This window comes from Colletotrichum scovillei, assembly GCF_011075155.1.
Source record: "Colletotrichum scovillei strain TJNH1 chromosome Unknown Contig00011, whole genome shotgun sequence".
Taxonomy (NCBI): domain Eukaryota; kingdom Fungi; phylum Ascomycota; class Sordariomycetes; order Glomerellales; family Glomerellaceae; genus Colletotrichum; species Colletotrichum scovillei.
The window spans coordinates 1,286,976-1,307,312 of record NW_023336269.1 but is presented as its reverse complement, the minus strand read 5'-3'; the positions used below and the strand labels follow the sequence as shown (position 1 = coordinate 1,307,312).

At 55.1% G+C, this 20,337-nt stretch overlaps 7 protein-coding genes across 7 annotated transcripts; 4 read left to right on the top strand and 3 right to left on the bottom strand.

Moving 5' to 3' along the window:
- The first annotated feature begins 325 nt into the window (after positions 1-325).
- Positions 326-4,041, top strand: HER10_EVM0000354 (uncharacterized protein). The gene is made up of 3 exons (XM_035470139.1): positions 326-1,110; positions 1,170-1,306; positions 1,383-4,041. The coding sequence occupies exons 1-3, from the start codon at positions 1,013-1,015 to the stop codon at positions 3,509-3,511; spliced, it is 2,364 nt and encodes a 787-aa protein (XP_035326444.1). The 5' UTR covers positions 326-1,012; the 3' UTR covers positions 3,512-4,041.
- Positions 4,042-4,191: 150 nt separating this feature from the next.
- HER10_EVM0006285 (Sec1 family protein) lies at positions 4,192-7,780 on the bottom strand. The gene is made up of 4 exons (XM_035483006.1): positions 6,896-7,780; positions 6,740-6,827; positions 6,333-6,682; positions 4,192-6,276 (listed from the first exon to the last, which is right to left on the bottom strand). The coding sequence occupies exons 1-4, from the start codon at positions 7,013-7,015 to the stop codon at positions 4,591-4,593; spliced, it is 2,244 nt and encodes a 747-aa protein (XP_035326902.1). The 5' UTR covers positions 7,016-7,780; the 3' UTR covers positions 4,192-4,590.
- A 635-nt stretch (positions 7,781-8,415) lies between these two features.
- HER10_EVM0006850 (G-patch domain-containing protein) lies at positions 8,416-9,453 on the bottom strand. The gene has a single exon (XM_035476423.1). It carries the CDS (start codon positions 9,333-9,335, stop codon positions 8,619-8,621), a length of 717 nt encoding a protein of 238 aa, XP_035326943.1. The 5' UTR covers positions 9,336-9,453; the 3' UTR covers positions 8,416-8,618.
- A 170-nt stretch (positions 9,454-9,623) lies between these two features.
- Positions 9,624-11,273, top strand: HER10_EVM0005158 (short chain dehydrogenase/reductase family Oxidoreductase). Its single transcript, XM_035474782.1, has one exon. The coding sequence runs from the start codon at positions 9,932-9,934 to the stop codon at positions 11,183-11,185; it is 1,254 nt and encodes a 417-aa protein (XP_035326836.1). The 5' UTR covers positions 9,624-9,931; the 3' UTR covers positions 11,186-11,273.
- Positions 11,274-12,706: 1,433 nt separating this feature from the next.
- Positions 12,707-14,591, bottom strand: HER10_EVM0001779 (synaptobrevin). The gene is made up of 2 exons (XM_035471514.1): positions 14,373-14,591; positions 12,707-14,286 (listed from the first exon to the last, which is right to left on the bottom strand). Exons 1-2 carry the CDS (start codon positions 14,408-14,410, stop codon positions 13,617-13,619), a joined length of 708 nt encoding a protein of 235 aa, XP_035326561.1. The 5' UTR covers positions 14,411-14,591; the 3' UTR covers positions 12,707-13,616.
- A 225-nt stretch (positions 14,592-14,816) lies between these two features.
- HER10_EVM0013204 (uncharacterized protein) lies at positions 14,817-17,483 on the top strand. Its single transcript, XM_035482568.1, has 2 exons — positions 14,817-15,022; positions 15,088-17,483. Exons 1-2 carry the CDS (start codon positions 14,927-14,929, stop codon positions 17,296-17,298), a joined length of 2,307 nt encoding a protein of 768 aa, XP_035327460.1. The 5' UTR covers positions 14,817-14,926; the 3' UTR covers positions 17,299-17,483.
- Positions 17,484-17,792: 309 nt separating this feature from the next.
- HER10_EVM0000846 (ubiquitin carboxyl-terminal hydrolase, family 1) lies at positions 17,793-18,900 on the top strand. The gene is made up of 2 exons (XM_035470613.1): positions 17,793-18,305; positions 18,417-18,900. The coding sequence occupies exons 1-2, from the start codon at positions 17,933-17,935 to the stop codon at positions 18,785-18,787; spliced, it is 744 nt and encodes a 247-aa protein (XP_035326494.1). The 5' UTR covers positions 17,793-17,932; the 3' UTR covers positions 18,788-18,900.
- Positions 18,901-20,337: the final 1,437 nt, after the last annotated feature.

The following is a 20,337-nucleotide window of genomic DNA, read 5'->3' as shown; positions in this document are numbered from 1 at the left end:
ACCCGACAGGCGACAGATACATTTCTCAGAAGACTCGGACGGCAGGTGAGTAGAAATGGTGGAGGGTGACAGGAGGGACACACTGGACGGTGAACCGGCACAGCTGCCCCGACGGTGCGCTGGTCACCTTACCTTACCTAGGTACTTACCTTACGTAGTACCTATAGACTGAGGTGGGGAGTGGAGTGCTTGGCTGCTAGTGGAAGCAGGTAGACCTGGACACCTGGGCACCTGAGCGAGCACCTCCTCCACCAGGTTTCGTCCCAAGTGCCAAAACCTCCTTTGACCACCTGCACCATCTCTATTCGTACCACCTACCTACCCAGCTACCTTACCTTACCTTTGCACGCCCTGACAGTCCGCTGCCGAAATTCGCCCATCACAATAATCTCTCACTCCGCATCAGATATTGCATCACTCTGAACCCTCAAATCACCAAATCATCATACCCTCTTCGCCTTGCCTGTCCCTGATTGCCAGCCTCGTCGCATCAAGCTACCCAGCCACTGACAGAGCCCTCGACGCAGTACGCAGTACGCAGTAGTGCAGCCCGATCGGAGCCAGTCCTACGGTTACTCCGTATTCCGTACAGACACTCCCGTCCTGTCTGTCCCATCTCCCACCATCTTCCATTCTGACTGGGCCATCAACTGCGACCGGCACCGACCGCCGACCGACCGACTCGACTTGACCTTCCTCGACATCACCACAACCACCACCACAACCCACTCCCCTCTTCACCCCGTGAGACGTACAAAGAACCATCGCAACAACGGCATCGACGAACACAACCTCAACCTCTGGCGCCAAACACCGCACCACCTACTAGTACTACAGCACCGCATCCATCTCCTCTCCAACTGGCGAAGCAACCTACCTGCCTCCGACGACAGCTCCTCCCTTCTTTCTGTCGACCGAATCATCGACATCTGTTCATGCAAACATCACCATCGCCACACCATCAATAGCCTTCCCACCTGTCCTCGGATGCGCTTTGCATCTTCCTGCTGCTATGGCACTCCAGTATTCAGCAGAGGTCCTCATTCACCTGCGAGAATCACCGCTATGCATCAAACCATCTGCTTTACCGCCCGCTGAAGAATGGATGGGGTAGGCCGTCACCATAGCCCTCAGACAAAACTCCCTCTTTTTCTAACTCTTTCTTCCAGGCCACCTCCCGATAACAATCGAACCCAGACCAACGTCACCAAACCCACCACTGACAGAAGAAGCCACGATAATCCCTTGCTTGATCAGACAAATCGTCGCCCTGGCGTTGACCGCCACGTCTCGCGAAACAGCGCCAGTATGTCTCCACCTCGGTGTCTCCTCATTTCCCTCGCCCCTTGAGCAATCCCAACTGACCCAAACTTCAATTGCAGACCCCGAAGACATTATTCTTGGACCTCCTCGGACCGCCTTCGCCTCTGCGACCCTGCGCAATGGCAAACCTTTTGATAATGAGAAGGGCCTCAAGGACGCTGACTCGCCCAGTCGCTTCAATTTCCGCAATCGCAACGGTGACACCCCCGAAGGCGACCGCTTCCGCGATTCGAGAAACACAAACTTTGGTCGTCGTCGCGGCGACGGTGATCCACAGGATCAGGAGGGATGGAGTACAGTGAAGCCGCGCAAGAGCTTCGGGCATGAGGGCGCCGAGCGCTTCCAAGGTCGCATGGGCGCTGGTGGTGGTGATAGGCTTCCCAATGAGCGCCGTCCCCGTGACCGCGACGACCGCGAGGGCCCTAGAGACCGTACCCACCGCACCTTCGACCATCACGACAAGGAGCATGACCATGAGGAAGCTGAGCCGCGGCCCCGCAATGGCCTTAGCAGGGGCAAGTCGGAGCCCTGGTTCAAGAACGACAACAGCACCGCCAGTAACAATACCAACAGTGCCAACACTCCTGAGAAGCCTCCTTTGACGGCTCGCGAGCGCATTGACCGGGCCAAGAGCTGGAGAGACCGGAACCGGGAGGCTGAGCCCGTCGAAGAAAAGAGCACTGGCAGGAACTATGAGCGTCGCTGGGAGCGCGGCGAACATAGACAAGAGCGAGAGCCCGAATGGTTCGATGAACCTGCCGGAGAAAAGGCAGGAGGCCACACGGAAGAGGATTTCAAGAAATTCATGGAAAGCATGAAGGCAAGTCGCGACGGTCCTGCCGAGGACAAAGCGCCAGCTGCCGCAGTCGAGGCTGCAATCAAAGCCGAGCAGCCAGCTGTTGCTTCTGCACCCGCTGTGGAGATTGGCCCCGACCAATTCTTCCTCAAGTTCGCTTCTACTGCTGGCTTGGACGTCAGCTCCCCGAGCGAGCCCAAGAGAGAGACTCCTTCCAAGTCTAAGGCAGGCGGTGGCAAGTCCTCTCGGTTTACCTCATTCTTCAATGCCCCCCAAGATGACCCCACCCAACGAATGAAGACGGAGCCTTCAACGCCCATGGCAGGCCTTCCTTTCGGTGGCCCTGATCTATCTGGGCCGGCTCCCGACAATGAGAAGCAAGCTTTCCAAGCATTGCTCATGAAGCTGCAGCGTTCAAATCTTCAATCAGCCACGCCACCTGCTTCCCAACCATTCCAGGAACCTCCCCCGCCTGTTCGCGAGCATGCTCCTTCTAGCTCCGTCGCCTCGCCCGAGCCATTCCAACAGTATGGCGGCGAGCGCAGAGAGGACCCCCGCCCTCGCATGCCGCAGGGATCCATGTCCATGTCAGATATTCTTGCCCCGCGTCCAACGATGCCTCACCAGCAGCAGCCGCCTGCTGCTCGTCAAGACCAACTGCTCCAGGAGCTAGTCGGACAACGCCACCAGGCTTCAAGCCAGGGATCCGGCCGAATGGAACCAAACCAAGGCCGCAACATGAGCAACACCGAGTTCTTGATGAACTTGATGAGGAACCAGCCCGAGCCCCCACGAACGGAACAGCAACTCCTCATGCGCATGCCGCAACCTCAGCGCGCCGCTCAGATCCCGCATGCTCCAGACCGCGAGCCCGACTTTCAGCAGGGACTTCCGCAGGGCGGCCGTGGTACTCAGCGCCAGATGCGTGGTCAAGGCCCGCCTGGCTTCATGGATGAGGGTTTCCACCACCCTGAGCCAGAAGCGCGCATGCAACCCACGCAGATCTTGCAACGTCCGCCCCCGCCTCCCGGTTTGGATCAAATGAACCCCAACTGGATCCAGCAGGGCGGCGGCGGTCCTCCCATGCCCCCTCAACAGAGATCCATCATTCCGCCTCCTGGTCTCGCTGGTGGTCCTGGCCGCAATCACCCAATGGCCGCTATGTTCCCCCCGAACTTTCCCCCTGGAGCCTTCCCTCCCCCTGAGGCCATGGCAGGTCCCCCGCCACGCAACATGCCTCCTCCCCCGGGCTTCTTCGGTGGACCCCCTCCCGGATTTATCCCTCCTCCCGGAATGCCTGGCTTCCCTGGTCCGGGTGGACCCGACGGTCATGGCTTCCCCTTTGACGGACGTATGCCTCCCGGCGCCGCTCAGGCGTTCCGGAGACAGTAAACTGCCCACATTATGGGAATATTATCGGCCTCTTTAGTAGAGGCTATACTTCCGTAGCATTTCAGCTGCTACATTTACCTTGCTCGAGTCTCTCACCAAATGTTCAGATGTGTGTCTTTGAAAAGGGCATGTTATGAAACACTATAAACGTAAATGTCGGTATAACGACATGTTGCTTGTCGGATTTGCTGGACTAGCACCCAACCACTCACCTCGAATACCAGACTTATCCTCAAATGTGGGAGGAGCCCAGTCTATCAGCTTCGCACGGGCGAGGCATCGCCTCAACTACCTCGATGAGGTTATACGTTTATGCGATACGTTTCCTACGCTCATGAGTGGAGGGAACTAACAACTAAGCAGACATGTTTGTTTTGGCTCAGGCCCTCAACGGAAGGGCTCTGTGTCCTCTCAGAAGACAATGGTTCTCGGCGATGGTACAATCAAGAGCAGAAAACAAGGGTGGCGAGTTTCTGAGGAAGGGGGGAGTGGGATAGGATATCCCTCATGTTACCTTTAGTCTACCGCGGTGGACACGAATGAAATGAAATGGATGTTGGTTTTCCTGGCTTCCAAAAAAGCTGCGCCTTGCTTCCACGGTGAAATCTGGTGACGTCATTCGTGCCTTCCCTGATGATTGCTTGAACGGTCAATCATGCCAATTGAAATACGCGAAAAAAGGTCTGTCAATGATGCTTATTTGAGTTTTGTGTGATTTGGTTCCACGATAGATCCAGAGTACATATATACCTACATGCCCCCCTCAGCTCAGTCAGCCAACTGCCATCACTCCTTTCCTGCCTGCATCTTCCTTCTTGCCCTCCTCCACATCATATGCAAAATCACTCAGAGACAAGAAGGGAGAAAGCCAAGCAGAGGCATAGTTCCCACACACATCTATAGGAATTGTTGCAACTAGTTGGGCAACCCTACCGCCCCTGATACAACACCAAAGAACGCCACGCTGGCAACAGAATGTGCAAGAAAGAGGGTGTTGAGGAAAGCTGAGGGTGAGATGGATAAAAGTCCGGTCGAGAACCATGTTTTCCCGCCTCGCCCTTCCATTTACGCCCTTCAACTCAATGCTTATCTTTGTCCTTGTGGCTCTTCTTCATACCCAAAAAGTTGCGCTTCTTCTTATCCTTCTCCAGCTTTTGCGGTTTGCCGCCGTCGGATGGGGCAGGCGACGCTCCGCCACCATTCGCCACAGGCGGGAGAGGCGCATTGAGGTTCATATTGCTCATCTGAGCCGTTGGCGGCGCGGCAGGACGCCCCGGTAGACCGCCTGGCGCTGGTGCTCTGCGTGGTCCACCCGCCGGTGACGGTGCGCCCGGCGGTGCCATACCGGGGGCAGGACGTTGCGCCATAGGGTTGGGCGGAGGGGCAGGCTTCTCATACACCCACGCCGGAGCACGCGGTGTCGGTCGTTCCATTGGTATGTCGAGCGTGCGCTTGTCCTTGCCCAAATCGCCTACTTGGCGGACGTAAAGTTGAGGCGTGAGCATGTGGCTCGTCACCAGGAAGATGTCCTTGCCTTGGCGGGCGGAAACGTCGTAGCAAGCACGGCTCTCGCTGTACGTTGCGCCACCAGCCATGAAGACAATAAAGCGCTGTCGGTTTTCAGGTGGTCGTCGGCCAGATGATGCCCAATTCGGCCTACCGGCACGCAATGAGCCTTGTTGTGAGGCCAAGAGGTCCTCGTTGGGATCAGCTGGTGGCTTCACGTAAGGGAATGTGGTTTGATCGAGAGTGCCTCGGCAGAGTTCGTCCAGCATCGTCTGCATAGCCGTCTCGAAACGTGATAGCGAGTATTCCTCGCTGATCTCTGCTGCTTTGGTGTTCTTTTGGAAGAGGGGCGGTTGAGGAGGTCGGACGTCTTTCAGACCACCACGCACCGGGTGTCCGCCCAGCATCTCGAGGTTGACTACTATTTCCCCGTCCCCTTGCGGTAGGCCCGAATGCGCGAGCAACCGGTTGATGTCCTCCATCACAACGCCGTCTCTATACAGCACGTAGAGAATGATCAGGCGCAATCTGTCTGATGGGGTGATAGCGTCGTCGTCCAAAAGCCGCACAACTTGGTCCAATATGTTTTTAGGTTTCCTGAAGTCCTCGTCCAATCCTGTGGCAAGAGTCTGCTCTACCGAAGCAATGTCTGGCAGCTTGTGATCTTGGAATTTGTTCATGGCTTCTTGCGCCAGACTCAGATGAAGCGAATACGCCTCTTTCATCTCTTGGAACTGCGGTAAACCAGCCAGCATGTCTCTGATGGCGTTCAAGCTTGTCGTCTGCTGCTCCTCATTGGTAAAATTGGGGTTAGACTCCAAGAACTTCCGGAAGTCTCCCATTAGTTTATCAATTGTATCTTTCATGTGTCGGTGTCTGTTGTCAACCCAGACCGGATCCTTGTCAGATAGCTCCACGTCTTTCTCTTCCTCTTGTGCGGTGCCCTCGTTTGTGACCATGCGATACGTCACCTTGTCACCATCTTGTATCGGGAGAAGGTCGTGAGCCATTGCCTGATATGTGAACTCGTGAACCAGAGGTGCCAAGATATCCATTGATCTGTCCGTGATGACAAGGGTTCCCACGGGCCGCGACGACTGTGGTGGGAAGTTTGGGTTCCACTGCGCATATTCGTCCAACTCCTCCTGCACGAAACGAGCTAGATGAGAGGCAAGCACGGCGGCTTCATGGAGAGGGTTCTTCGGTCTGTAGTATCGGACTTTTGGGTACTCGCCCAGTGTAACGCATACGCCGGTGATCTGATCCAGTCGTCAGCTAGGCAAGTTGTGTAGCCTGCAATCTGTCTGTTACGAACCTTCTGTGCTAGAATCTTCATGTGTCGCGCCACCAGATTATTGCACGCGGGGTGGTATAGAATTGGAAAGCTCCAAGGGTCTTTGAACGTGATCAAATGCGACTCGCGAGGGAAGAAATCAATCGACAAGGTTTCGAACCCCGCGATGCGTTGCTTGGCCGGCGGGCAGCCATCAATCATGCGACGGATCCTCGGATCCAAGACACCGGTCCATACCAGGTACGCTTCCTTGTATCTGCGGCGCTCAAAGTCGTTGATGAGGATTTCGACAATATTCTCTTTCGGGGACAGAATGTAGATGGCGTCCATTTCAGGATTCATATCTCGCTTCTGCTCGATTCGCTCAATGTCTGTCTGAGGTTAGGACTTGTACCGTTGCAAGGAGGAAACGTGGTCGCGCGACATACTGGCGATATTGTTGTTGAGAATGTCATCTTCCTTGACAACGTTGTCTATAATCTTATGGGAGTCGTCGTCAACAACTAAGACTTTCCACTATGGGTATCGACACGGTTAGCTTTGTTGACTCGTAGGCAGTCCGCTAGGTATCGGGTGGATCTCACGTCGCCTCGTGTAATGTTCTTGATTGTGTCGATGATAACTGTCCAAATTGTCAGTATCGAGAGCGGAAGATATTGGGAGAGCATCGTGGGCTCTCGGGCTTTGAGCCAGCTCACCGTCATGCTGCTCCTGGAGCGTGGAGACACCCATCCTGGCAAGTTGCCGCGTGGGCAGCGGACAACTGGCAATGCGTCGTGTGAGGGAAGCGGGGGTTGTCGCTCTGGGGCAGAAGGTTGTCGGACGGCGACTGTGATCGAGCGACGACGATGGGCGGGTGCGCCTGTGTAAATTGAGGTGCTACACAGATAGCGTGGCAGCGAAGTAAAGAAAGGCGGACAAGGCTGGAGGAATGCGCGTTGTCGAGCTCTGCGAATCGTGGGGCCCGGGTCCTGGAGAACGAGACGTCGGGTGGAATTCGAGAGCCACCTGGTATGTATGTTTAGCTGGGAGATTGGTGGTTGTCTTGGGCTTCGTTGTCGTCGTTGTTTGGGTCTGGCGGGGTTTCAAGATAGACGAAGAACCGGTCGCAGTTGTGGGACCTTCAATGCTCCGAAGACCCAAACCGGAGCTTGGGGAAGGGGGAAAGGGAGCAAGGCAAGGTCTGGCAGGGTACGTTCCTATGCGGTCAGACAGCTTTGTCGTGGTATGGTGGTGGTAGGTGAGGTGGGTGGGTGAGGTGAGTTGGAGGAGTTACGATCGGAAGAGGCAAGGTTGGTCGAGTTCGCACAGCACAAGGAGCTGTGTTACTATGTAGTAGGAGGATGTCTGCAGTGGAAAACGTGAAGTATCCGGTCTATCGTTGGGGTTGACTGGAAGAAGGTGAACGCAATGACCTGATGCGACTGGAAGTCAAAAGGCCAGCAGGTTCAAGGCTTGGAAGACAGAGGTAGAAGAACGGGAAGAGGCAGGTAGTTCCACGTCCCAGTCCCCGTTCCCAGTTCCATTTCTGGTTCCATCTCCCGTTCCACTGCGCACCGCACCGCTACTTTCCTCAGGACTCCCGCCCGCGCTTCAAGTTGAGGCCCAGGAGGGGGGGCGGGGCCCAGGCAAGCAGGGCCGTAAGGTACTCCGTAGTCCTGGGCTCCTTATTGGAACTGGCCTGACCCCTCGCCCAAAATGCTATGCAACACAAATCCTGGTACGCATACTTTGTACATACTGCCCAGCACCTTAGGACAGGTACTTGGAGGTACTTAGCCTAGTGCCTGCCATACCTTAGGTAGTACCTAACCTTACATACACAGTCAGGTAGGTAGTGCAGCGGCATTCCCCCACTTTCGGCCCCCAAAAGAGCGATGAATGAGGTCACCGCCTTCCAGGTTCGCACCTGCACCTCACAACGGCGGCGCTTTTGAAGATGCGCCAGCGGCACGGCGGGAGATATTCTCGTAGGTAGCCTCCCCGTCGCAAGGATTATGGTTGTTTTCTCAAGACAATCCCTTGTGTGTTTCAAAGCCAATCTGTTACCCGTCTCTTCGTCAGCTTTATTCCACTCCATGGCCAAGCCATTATTCTTTGTGATGCTCGTTTTTGGTTATTACAACTGCGAACTATGGTAATTTGGCAGTATTTTGAAGTCTTGTAATAGTCGTCCGTACAAGGGGAATTCGTTTGACCAAGGTTCAAGGCCGTATATCTATAAATTAAAACGGATTTCGACAGGCTCAAGTTTCGTATTCGTCCTCCATTATGGGTATCTCATTGCTTCTCATGACTCCTATCCCCTTATAAACCGGTCCCCAGGTATTTGTCAATGTCTTCGCTGGCGTAAAACATCTCTCGCAACCTCTCAGCCTTTCTCTTGTCTTCGTCAGCCTTCTTTCTGCATTGCTTCGCGTCCAGCATCTGCGGCTTCTTCTTTTCAATCTTTCCCTGAATGCCTTTTGGGATCTTGAGCCCCAAACCGTACTTGTCCTCCTTCGGTCGAGTCTTCAGGGGATACTGCATGCCTTGCTCTTCGGCACCGAGCCCCTTGCGTGAATCAGGGTCCCAGCCATGGGATGAAAGATATGTCAAGCCCATGCGCGACCGGTCTAGTGCTGATGGGGGATGTGAGTGTGTGAGGCACACTTGGTGAGCAATCGAAGACTCGTGCTTTTGTCTACTTGTCGTGGGCTTATCATTGTCATTGACGACCTCTCCCACGGCGGCGTCTTTATCCACGGGCAACTCGCACACGGCGCATACTTGCCCTGCCGCCGGCGAAGGCTTTTCGGCTTCCGCTTGCTTCTTGTCGCCGAGCACCAGGCTGAGGTAAAAGTCGCCAACGGAAGCGCCGCTTTTTGTTTTATTGGCCGCCTGTGTGGTGCTCAGGTTTGGATCTGATGCCTTGACGAACTGGATAGGCTTGCGGCTGATTCCCGCGCCAAAGGGTCGTCGATATTGAAGCGGTACGTCCTCTTGCTCTTCATAGTCCTCGTCGCCTTCCACGCTTCGCTGCATTTCGGCAATACTTGCACAGCACGACTCGCCACCACCTGTTCCTCAGCAAGTGCGCTCGTGGAGGAGAGCCCGAGTTATGTCGAGTGTTGCCGTCTGCTAGTGCAATGATATGGTGAGATGAAGGGGCAGGGTGATGGAGAAACGGTTGATGAAGAAGTTCCACTTCTTCGACAGGGGCCGAGACCAACCTCATTATGTCAGCGAGGCAGCCAGCGGCGGCCTCAATCCCCTGCAAACTCTGCGATTAGTGCCCCTGGATTCTGGAAGCCACCGCCGCTGGGCTGCCGGCAGAGTGGGACCGCCCCTGTCATCGCAATTCGGAAATCCCCTGGCGGCACATCAGCTTTCTACTCTGTTCTAGAAGGCAAGCTGGCGGCTTCGTCACACACTCGAACAACCTGCGCATATTTCGTACGCACGCAAAGGCAAACGCCCACTTCGACCGGCCTGCTTTCTCAACGACCTCGTCCACGACACTGCAACGAGTCCGAGTCGTCCGCCTACAACCCTTCGAAGTATTGCTACCCCAGCATGCGCGACAGTCGCCAATAGACACCGTCCCCCCCTTCCAGCTTAAGCCCAGTCACTCGTTCACAATGCCTCTCGATTACTTTGGCTACATCGCCGAAGCCGGCCTTCCGACCTATGTGACGGAGAACTGGTGGTTCATACTCAAGACCGTCGCGGCAGTAGCGGTTCTCGTCTTCATCAAGTTATGGAGCTCAGGTGCTTCCAACACGGCCGAGCGGGACATGCACGGGAGGGTAGTCATGATAACGGGCGGGACGTCGGGCATAGGAGCGACGACGGTGCTAGAGCTCGGCAGCCGTGGCGCGCAAATCATCCTCCTCACGCACACCCCCGTGTCGGACCCCTTCCTGGTCGAGTACATTGGCGACGTGCGCGCCCGGACCGGCAACGAGCTCATCTACGCCGAGCACGTCGACCTCTCGTCCCTGCACAGCATCCGAAAGTTTGCGACGAAATGGATCGACAACTCCCCGCCGCGCCGGCTCGACATGATTATCCTCGCCGCCGCCACAATCACCCCCGCGTCGGCCAAGCGTAAGGAGACGGTGGAGGGCATCGAGGAGACGTGGATGGTCAACTACCTCGCCAACTTCCACCTCCTCTCCATCCTCAGCCCCGCCATCAAGGCCCAGCCCTGGGACCGCGACGTGCGCATCATCTTCGCCTCATGCTCCTCGTACATCGGCTCCCCGTCCCTCAAGGAACCCCTCGACAAGAAGACGTGGTCGCCGGGTACGGCCTATAAGCGTAGCAAGCTGGCGCTCATGGTCTTCGGCCAGGCCTTCCAGAAGCACCTCGACAACTACAAGCGGCCCGACCAGCTACCCATGAACGCGCGCGTCTTCTTCGTCGACCCGGGCTTCTCCCGCACGCCGGGCATGCGGCGCTGGCTTTCGCGGGGCTCGCTGCTCGGCCTGTTCGCCTACATCGCCGCCTACCCGCTGCCGTGGCTCTTCCTCAAGAGCCCCGAGCAGGGCGCGCAGGCGATCCTGTACGCGGCCATGGAGTCTAGTCTCGTGCGCGCGGGCGCCGGCAAGCTGATCAAGGAGTGTCGGATCGTGGACTTTGCGCGGACGGAGATTGAGGACGACGAGGTGGCCAAGAAGCTGTGGGAGGAGAGCGACAAGCTCATTGAGACGACGGAAAAGGACTCGGCTGCTCTCAGGGCGCTGGAGAAGAAGATGGAGGAGGAAAGAGCCAAGGAGGCCAAGGAGGCGGAAAAGGTGAAGGAGGTTGAGTCTTTGGTTGAGGCCATCAAGAAGGGCAAGGAGTCGCAGAAGGCAAAGAGTAAAAAGAAGTCCAAGAAGGAGATATCATAAAAGATTTGGGGGCGTTTTTGAGTGCCATCTGTATAGACTATCTACTTAATGAGAAAACGAGTGAGTGTTAGCAGTCACTCGTACGAACGCTACATGCATCTTTCCCGGGAATATCAACTTGCTTTGGCTATAGTATTGACTACTGGGTTTCAACCTAGACCAAAGCCCAATAGGAAAGGAAGGACGGAGAGTACTGACCTTATAATTCACGCCCCTGCCTGGACTCGGACAGCGCATCTCTCAGCCAACCCGGATTCTGACTTCATTGGATTTGACTTGACCACTCGACCACCTCGTACACAGCTTGACCTGACCTCGCCGACCTAGACGGGCACTGCTGTGCTGGTGACAGGGATAGGGTTGAAGGGGAGCGATATACTTACCTACCCCACCATCGGGTTAAGGAAGGAGGTGATTCCGGATGGAAGCTGGGTGGTCGGAGCCTTTGGGACTCGGACTCTTTTCCCGCCGTTGAGCTCCCAAAGTCCGGGGGGCCCGCCCCCACCTTTCACCGTGCAAGTGCCGTGGCCTCAGGTGCTATTACCCCAAGACTTGGAGCTCGGCGAGCCGGGGTGTCTGTGTAATCTTTCCCCGCAAGACCCAAACATGACAGAAATCTCACAACACATGCGTAGTTGAGAGAATACATATCAGTTTCGCATTTGAATCAATTCCGGTGGTTCTCTCAAAAGCTCGATTCCCTATTTCGAACACGATCGAATCTTCTGGAGGATCGAGCCCGTACACAATGTCCAGTAGTACGGCAGCACCAGGCACGGCGCATCACACCGCAACAGCCGCATCATTATCATCACAACCTCGGCATCCGCCACCGCTACAGAGTGCTTGGGAACGACACCACGCTGCTACGGCCGAGACAGCAATGGCGCAGCAGCAGCAACAACATTATCACCATCAACAGCAACAGCAGCAGCAGCAGCTACAGCATAACTCATCAATCCGGCATCCCGTCTTCTTCACAGAGAAGCTGCGGCGACCGCCGGTGACCCTGGCGCCTGGCATGGGCCTCAATCCCGTGGCGCACGGCTACGTCTATCAAGACGGGCGGAGGAGGCTGGCGGTCGAAGGGAGCTCTCCGCCGAAGCTGTGATGAGAGGGGCTGATGTGGTTCGGTTTCTCTATATTTTCAGTTTCTGATCAGATGAGCGATGTTATCAAAGCTGCCGGGGAGGTGGGAGGGGGGAAGCAACACTGCCAGCTTTTATGGGCGGCGGCGCCGCTGGAATAATCTTTGCCGAGGCTGAGTGTGTTGCTAGATGATGCTTTGTTGGAAGAGGATACTACCCGAGATCTGGATGCGGCTTGTGTTTTAGTCTGATGTGTGGCGAATACCCTCATGCCGCTTCAGACATTTCATTTTCTTTTTTCATCTGAATCTCATTCATCTTGGCTTCTCGTGCCACGCTGATGGGCGCTGCCTACGTAGGGTAAGGTAGCTATCACCCGTCTTACAGTATCGGAGGGAAGGAAGAGCAAAGAAAGGACTATCAGGGGTGTTGATCCAAAGCTGAAACCTTCGAGAGTCAGCGGCTTTCGAATGTTTAATGATTGTTCATTGAGAGGGAGGATTACTAGTCCATCGATGCCTTGTCTGAAATGACTGGACCGGCGGATTCAATGATAGTACGGAACGTCTAGCAGAAGACAGAGAAAGGGAATTAAAGGAGGACAGACAAGGGGGATGGTGCAATAAAGCTCCAGTGATACAATGTGTTAGGTGTCGCTAGGCTACTCTGTGTTCCTTGGGGCAAATATATATAAATTAGAGAGCATGATGATCAGGTATGACTTTAACTGGGATATAAATGTCTGATCATGGAAGGACTCGTATGCCGTCTCTTTGTACAATATACGTGTAAACTTTTTTATTATTCGAAGCCGTTTGATTCATATTCGTCTTCAAATGGGCTACATGCCAGCACGTTGAAATTGCCTAGTTCAGGTAGTAGAATCTCAACGGTCTTGCTCATTTCCCTCTTGTTTATCAATCATTGCCGTTGCCGTATAAGAGACACCGAATAAGTCTCGAGAAGGGCTACCGTGCCGCGGTGTAAACACTGACATACACAAGTGATCAGTGAAAGCGGATTAATCGATTTACTTGTATTTCGATGTGGTTCCTGAACCCACAAGTGACAGTTTAGGAGATGTGTGGTTGAGTGTAACCCCATCGAGGGTTTCTTCATAACGAAAATTAAAAGTCTCGTCGTTTTGTTTCCCAAAAAAAAAGTTGCGTTTCCCGTTTCGCCAATTCAAGCCAAACCATTTGCCCAATTTGACTAGCAGCACTTTACACCATCGAAACACGTCGCGTTCATGTGTACATAGCTCCGTGCCCGCTACACGAAGCCAATTCGAAGCCAAACTCTCCAAACCCAGCACCAGGCGAAAACAGTTGTCCTGCTTGCTTTTAGTTCTTCACCGCAATCACGATGGCGAGTACGATGAGCACCACGACCAGCGTGAGGAGCGCCATCAGCTTGACGTTCTTCCACCACATCTTCCTCTTCAAGCCGCGGCTGCGGACGCGGAACTCGCGCGCGCTGCCGCCGAGACGGTCCGTCTTGTCGACGAGCAAGTCGATGCGCTCGCCTCTCTCGAGCAAGCCCTCGATATTGCGCGTCATGATGCCCCGGACGTCGTCGATCTCGCGCTGGACGTTGGAGATTGCGTCGTCCTTGCCGCCGCTCGTGGTACCGAAGTCGACCATGAACTTCTTGAGCTGGCCATTGTAGCTGGCGGCGCCGTAGTTGGGCAGCTCGGCGTAGTCGGTTGTCTCGGCGGGGAACTGCTCGAGGAAGCGGCGGCGGATCTCAAAGAGGAAACCGAAGGGGATGCGGCGGCCCAGCGAGGCGTCGGCGATGACGAGGAAGGTGAGGCCGCCGGCGGAGGGGTGGTCTGGATGGTCGGAGGGCGCCTCGGCGATGTAGTGGATGTGGTGCGAGCCGTGGGTGTAGGTCAGCTTCTGAGGGGTATTGTGCTCGATTTTGGGGAGGATGACGGAGGCGAGGGAAGAGGTTTGCGATACGGCCGATGTGGTGCATTCGCTGAGGATGGTGTTGTTGTGCGCTATGCACGAGCTATAGGACGACGGCATGTCAGTAATGTGTCCAGCAGACGGGGGAAGTTCGAGCCGGAAGGAGAAAGGTCGTGGGCGTCTTCTTACTAGAGCAACGGGGTGATGGGCGTGGATGAAGACGCCATGATGATAGGTATTGGGGTTTCTGAAGGATCTAAGGAGCCTATCTTGAGATGCTTTCGATTCCTTTTCAATACACCGAGGTGGAATAGGCGGCGATATTCGAGATGCGACGGCGGGTTGCGTACGTTCGTAGGTAGTTAGACGGGTCGGAAGTCGGCGTGATGGTCGCTGTCGCAGAATGCAATGTGGGAACCTGGGGACCTGGGGATCTGGATGCGTGATGACGACGAGGACGGTGCAATCGGAGGCGGAGGCGCTAAGCCGGAGTGGGGCAACCCACGTCTACCTGCCAAGGGCGAATCAGGGGTCATGGCGATAAGCATTTCAGACCTCTTATCGGTTCCCAAAATTTCCCAGTCCCTTCATGGATGTCAGTGACCACCGTGCTCCTCCCACTGCACAGGTGCACGACTGCGAAAGGAGGGTAGCACGTAGACGATCTTGTCATTGACATACCCAAACAGGCATGCTTTTTGCATGTTGTTAGCCATGGTTTGTTGCGCAGCAATTCGCCCACCATGAGATCAGTTTTGCGAGCCTCGAAGCTCTGCGCGGCGGCGACACGTCCTGCGCCAGGCCATGGCTTCGCAACATCCTCCCCGTCCGCCTACCAGGTACGCGGCAGCTTCTGCCTCCCTTCTCAACCTACCGGATACATTCTGACAATTGTACTTTGCAGGCGACACTTGTGAGGTATTCTACCAGGAAATACTCACCTCCCGACCGCAAAACATCCAAATACGACGTCTTCAGGAACATGATTCTCACTCAGTTCAACGTCGTCATTGACAACATGGGACGTTGGTCAGAGACCAATACCGAGTACCGCAACTTTGGCGTTCGAAGCGAGTATGGCCTCAATAACGAGATCGCCCTATTCCGCGACACCATACAAAAAGCGATTGGCTTGGCCAACAAGGGTGCAACATTACGCAAGGAGAACCCGTTGTTCTGGTCCCTACGAAACGCCTTCATCCGTGGCGATGTCAAGGGCCTGACGGCAGAGCTGCGATACTCGTTCCAGAGCTTCATGCTAAGATCGAAACTGACACACTCGACGGCGCGGCAGAGGAAGTTGGCTGATTTGCGGTATCCAATGGAATGGTTCCCCGCCACACGAGCCATGCAGCGCACTATTCACCTACACGTTGGGCCGACGAACTCTGGAAAGACGTATCGGGCGTTGCAGGCCCTGATGAACTCCAAGTCCGGTATTTATGGAGGACCTCTTCGTCTCCTGGCCCACGAGATCTACTCTCGGTTCCAGGCCAACGGGAAGCCTTGCGCCATGGTCACAGGCGAGGAACAGCGGATACCGGATGCCGACAATTACTTCATCAGCTGCACCGTCGAGATGACACCTCTGAATCGAATTGTTGATGTGGCGGTAATAGACGAGATTCAGATGATTGGTCATGATGAGCGAGGGCGGGCGTGGACTCAGGCACTTCTTGGCGTCATGGCGAAAGAGGTCCATCTCTGCGGCGAAGAACGAGTTGTCGACCTCATCAAGTCCATCTGCTCAAGTATCGGCGATAAGTGCATTGTTCACCGGTATGAAAGACTTAGTCCGTTGCAAACGATGGAGAAGAGTCTCGGCAACGATCTTTCCAACCTGGAAAAGGGCGATGCCGTTGTGGCTTTCACGCGTGTCAATCTTCATGGTCTGAAGAACGCCATCGAGGAGACAACCGGCCGTCGATGCGCTATTGTCTACGGTTCACTGCCACCCGAGACTCGAGCGCAGCAGGCAGCTCTGTTCAACGATCCCAACAATGACTACGATTTCTTGGTGGCTAGCGATGCCATCGGCATGGGCCTGAACCTAGAGATCAAACGCGTCATCTTTGAGACGTCAATGAAGCACGACGGTACACAGCATCGCACGCTGACAACATCCGAAATCAAACAAATTGGTGGCAGAGCAGGAAGATACAAAACTGCTCGGCAGGCAGCTACTGCAACGAGTGATAAAGCCAACCAAGTTGAAGAGAAGAAGGTTGGCTACGTTACAACGCTTGCTGACGAGGATTTGCCCGCGATTGCAAAGGGGTTCAACACCGAAACGGCACCGCTCGAGGCTGCAGGTATTCACCCCCCATCGCACATTATCGAGCAGTTCGCCGAATACTTCCCTCCCGATACGCCTCTCAGCTTCATCCTCTTGCGATTGCGCGAACTTGCGCCCGTCTCGGAGCGCTTCACAGTCTATGTTCCTGAGATCAGCGCCAAGATCGCAGACACCATCCAGGAGTTCCCCTTGACGATTCAGGACAGCATCACCGTTCTTCACGCGCCAATCTCACTTCGGGAGCAGGGACAGATGGACCTTCTCAAGGCCATTGCCAAGTGCATCTCGACGAGGAGCAACGGCGCCCTGTACGATATTCAGCCCATCCAGCTGGAGCTGCTCGACGCCACGCTCGACGACTTCAACAATCAGGGAAGACGGTACCTTCACGCCATCGAGTCCCTGCACGCGGCCATCACCTTGTACTTGTGGGTGAGCTACCGCTTCCCCAATATCTTCACGAGTCAGGCGCTTGCGTTCCACGTCAAGGACGCAGTCGAGGAAAAGATTGAGTTCTATCTCGAGACCAACGCCGTCTTCGATCCTGAGGTGCACACCAAGGTCCGTGAGAAACGACGCAGGGAGGCGAGGGCGAAAGATATGAAGGCGGAGATGGAGGTGGAGCTACGCAGACTCCAAGAAGAGGAAGACGAAATTAGTGCAGAGAAGCTCGCTGGTCTCGCGCCTTCTGAGAATGACTCAATCGTTTTCGACCAGAGCTCTGCGGGGCTCGATGAGCCTCTGGTGGTGGATGAGAGCGATTATGAGACCGGGCTGAAAGACGAGGAGGAGAAGCCGAAAGAGGAGTCTGCCGTCTAACAGGACAGTCTCAGACTGGAGGCTGACAAGGAGCTCCGGGAGCTTCATCAGATGTAAAACAATGTAGTCTTGTAGCTACACTCACTTGTATAATATTCTGTCTGGTTGCACAGGCAAAGCATATCGAAAGGCATGAGTAGGGAGGCTTGGTTGGGGCCTTGTACACTACAACACGGACACAGAAGGGGTAGGAACAGGATACACTCCAGAAGAAGATGTAAGATAGACATCATAGGATTTTAGAAATACCTCCCACACATCTTAAAGAGGAACTGTACTGTTAGCAGGTGGTCGAAATCTGAATATAAGAAAGTCCTTGGCTGGTGTTTTTCTACCCCAAGCTCCAAACTGAACACCCCGCATTCTGGGCTCACTGCGGGCGACCCCTGCCAGTTACCTCACCGACCCCACCATGTATCCCAGTTGCCTTTGGAGGGGCAAAGTGACATGGCAGCTCTACCTCGCTTGTCTTCTAAGCAACTGCAACTGGCCCGCGCCCTTCGTCCTACATCACCCAAACAAACGCAACACTCTGTCGAATCTCTTCCACAAACCACACCCACACGTTACAAACCAACACTCAGAACCAAACGACAAGAGCGGAATAGGACAGCAAAACCAAAAGTCCTCCACAATGACCTCCACAAACCCCGACCCCTCCGCCGCAGCCCCGGCCTTCATCCCCCTCGAAGCCAACCCGGAGCTCATGACCTCCCTCCTCCACAAGCTCGGCCTCTCCCCGGCCCTCCAGATCCACGACGTCTACTCCCTCACCGACCCGGACATGCTCTCCTTCGTCCCGCGCCCCGCCCTCGCCGTCCTCCTCGTCTTCCCCGTCAGCGCCGCCTACGAGAGCCACCGCCTGGCCGAGGACGCCCTGCTGGACGAGTACAAGGGTAAAGGCCCGCAGGAGCCCGTGCTGTGGTTCCGCCAGACGATCAGGAACGCGTGCGGCCTCATGGGGTTGTTGCACGCTGTTGCTAATGGGCCTGCGAGGGAGTATATCCGTACGTATTCGTCACCCTTCTGTCACGCGGTTCTTCATATACCATCTTTCCCTGCCTTTCCTATACAAGCTACTTCCTCATGATACAAAGTTGGGTCTGACGAATAAACAGAGAAACCATCCGACCTCAACACCCTACTCGAAACAGCCGAACCCCTCGAACCCGTCTCCCGCGCCCAGCTCCTCGAGAAGACGCCCGCCCTCGCCACGGCGCACCGCGAAGCCGCGTCCCAGGGCGCGACCGAGGCGCCCGAGGCCTCGGACGACGTGGACCTGCACTACGTCTGCTTCGTGCGCGGCGACGACGGCACGCTGTGGGAGCTCGACGGGCGGCGCAAGGGCCCGCTGAACCGCGGCCAGCTCGAGTCCGGGGAGGATGTGTTGAGCGAGAAGGCGCTGACGTGGGGCCCGCGCAAGTTCCTCGAGAGGGAGGGCGCGGATTTGCGGTTTAGTGCTGTTGCGTTGGCTGGGTCTCTTGATTGAGAGGTCGAGGTTGGGTGATGGAACAGGTATGGTATGTCATTTGGCGTTTAGGTTAGGCGTGGTTAAATTATTCTCTGTTAGCTCTAGAAGAATGAAATGAAGATTTGAGGACGAAGAGTTCGGCTTTTGCTGTGTTCAGAGAATGACTAGAGGAATGACTACTCGTTACATAGGTGTAATTCCACGACCGTACCCACCACCGTGGACTGCTCCATCACAGTCAGTATACCGACACCTACCTCTACCGACTGTTTGACTTCCAAAGCTGCGCTGAATCCTGCGACTCAGGCTTCCTCCACAACTGGCCGGTCGTCCTTCTCTCTTCGTCTCTGCGTCCCTCAGAAGGAGTGTTGGCTGGCTCCTGAAGATCGAAGTCGAGCGGGCCGACATCCTCTCGCATGTCTGACTGATCTTCCGTACCTAGGTGTTTTTGATGACAGCGTTAGCCTTGGGTAGAATAATATATAGCGAAAAGTTCACTTGCCTTCCACTATTACAACCTCCTTAAACTCGGTCGACGACTTTCGATGGGCTTGGGTCCTGGTATCAGGTCCACTGGTAAGCCCCGAGCTCATATGAAGAAGCTCGGAAGGAATCGAGTTGAACTCTGTCTTGGACTTTCTGTGGGAATCGGCGAGGTTGTTGGTTGTAGTGGGCATTGCCTGCCTTACTGTCTTTGACGTAGAAGAGTATTCGACTTCGGCGGACGGCGGAGTGCTCTCCGAAGCGATAAGGGGCCAGTTTCCCGGCGTCTGCTCTCCGTAGTTGTGGTCATTGGGTGTCTCTGGTGCCTGCGCCTGCACGGCATGACGGAGATCATGAGTCAAGCTGAGGTATCTGGGCAGTGCATTATCTCCGTTGGGCGTGGCGAAGGGCTTGTCGGAAGAGGAAGAAGGAGAAGACTTGGTGCTGAGCGGGGGGCTCTTTCTGGTATCCTCGATGATCGGGGAGCCGTCGTGCTCGGTGAAGAAGGGGACCTAACCCTGGTTGGCGTCGGCTTGCTGTTGGGGCTGGTTGTTGTCTGACATCGTTTATGGAGGATAGTTGGGACAAGGTGAGGATGCTGGCAGGCAAGCTAGCGGCTTGGACAGCTTCTGGAGGGGTATTATGTGATCAGGGAATCGAAGGTGAATATGCTGAGGAGGTGAGGCGTGTGATGATTTGAATCGCAATTATCGTGAGCTAACAGGTTGGGATTGTACGATGAAGATGGAGTTGGTAATAGACGAGGATGATTCGTGTTGGGACCAGTCACAAAGAGGTCTCCCAAAACGTGTGTGCCTTCTCATTGGACTTCATTTACATCATGGAAGGTCCGGGTTGCCTCACTCCTTCAATGAAAGATACCTCAGAAGCTAAGGAGAAGGCGCCTCCCTTCATTTTCCCCCATCAGGTGCCTACACGACCTCACTGACAAGCAACTGCGATTTGGAAAGGTAGAGTTACACGTCTCTTGCCTATGCCAATTCCATCACGTACCGTATGCAACGGAGATTTCTGCCCTCTTTAATTTTGTTGCGGCACTTACGTTGAGATTGTTATCAAGTCCA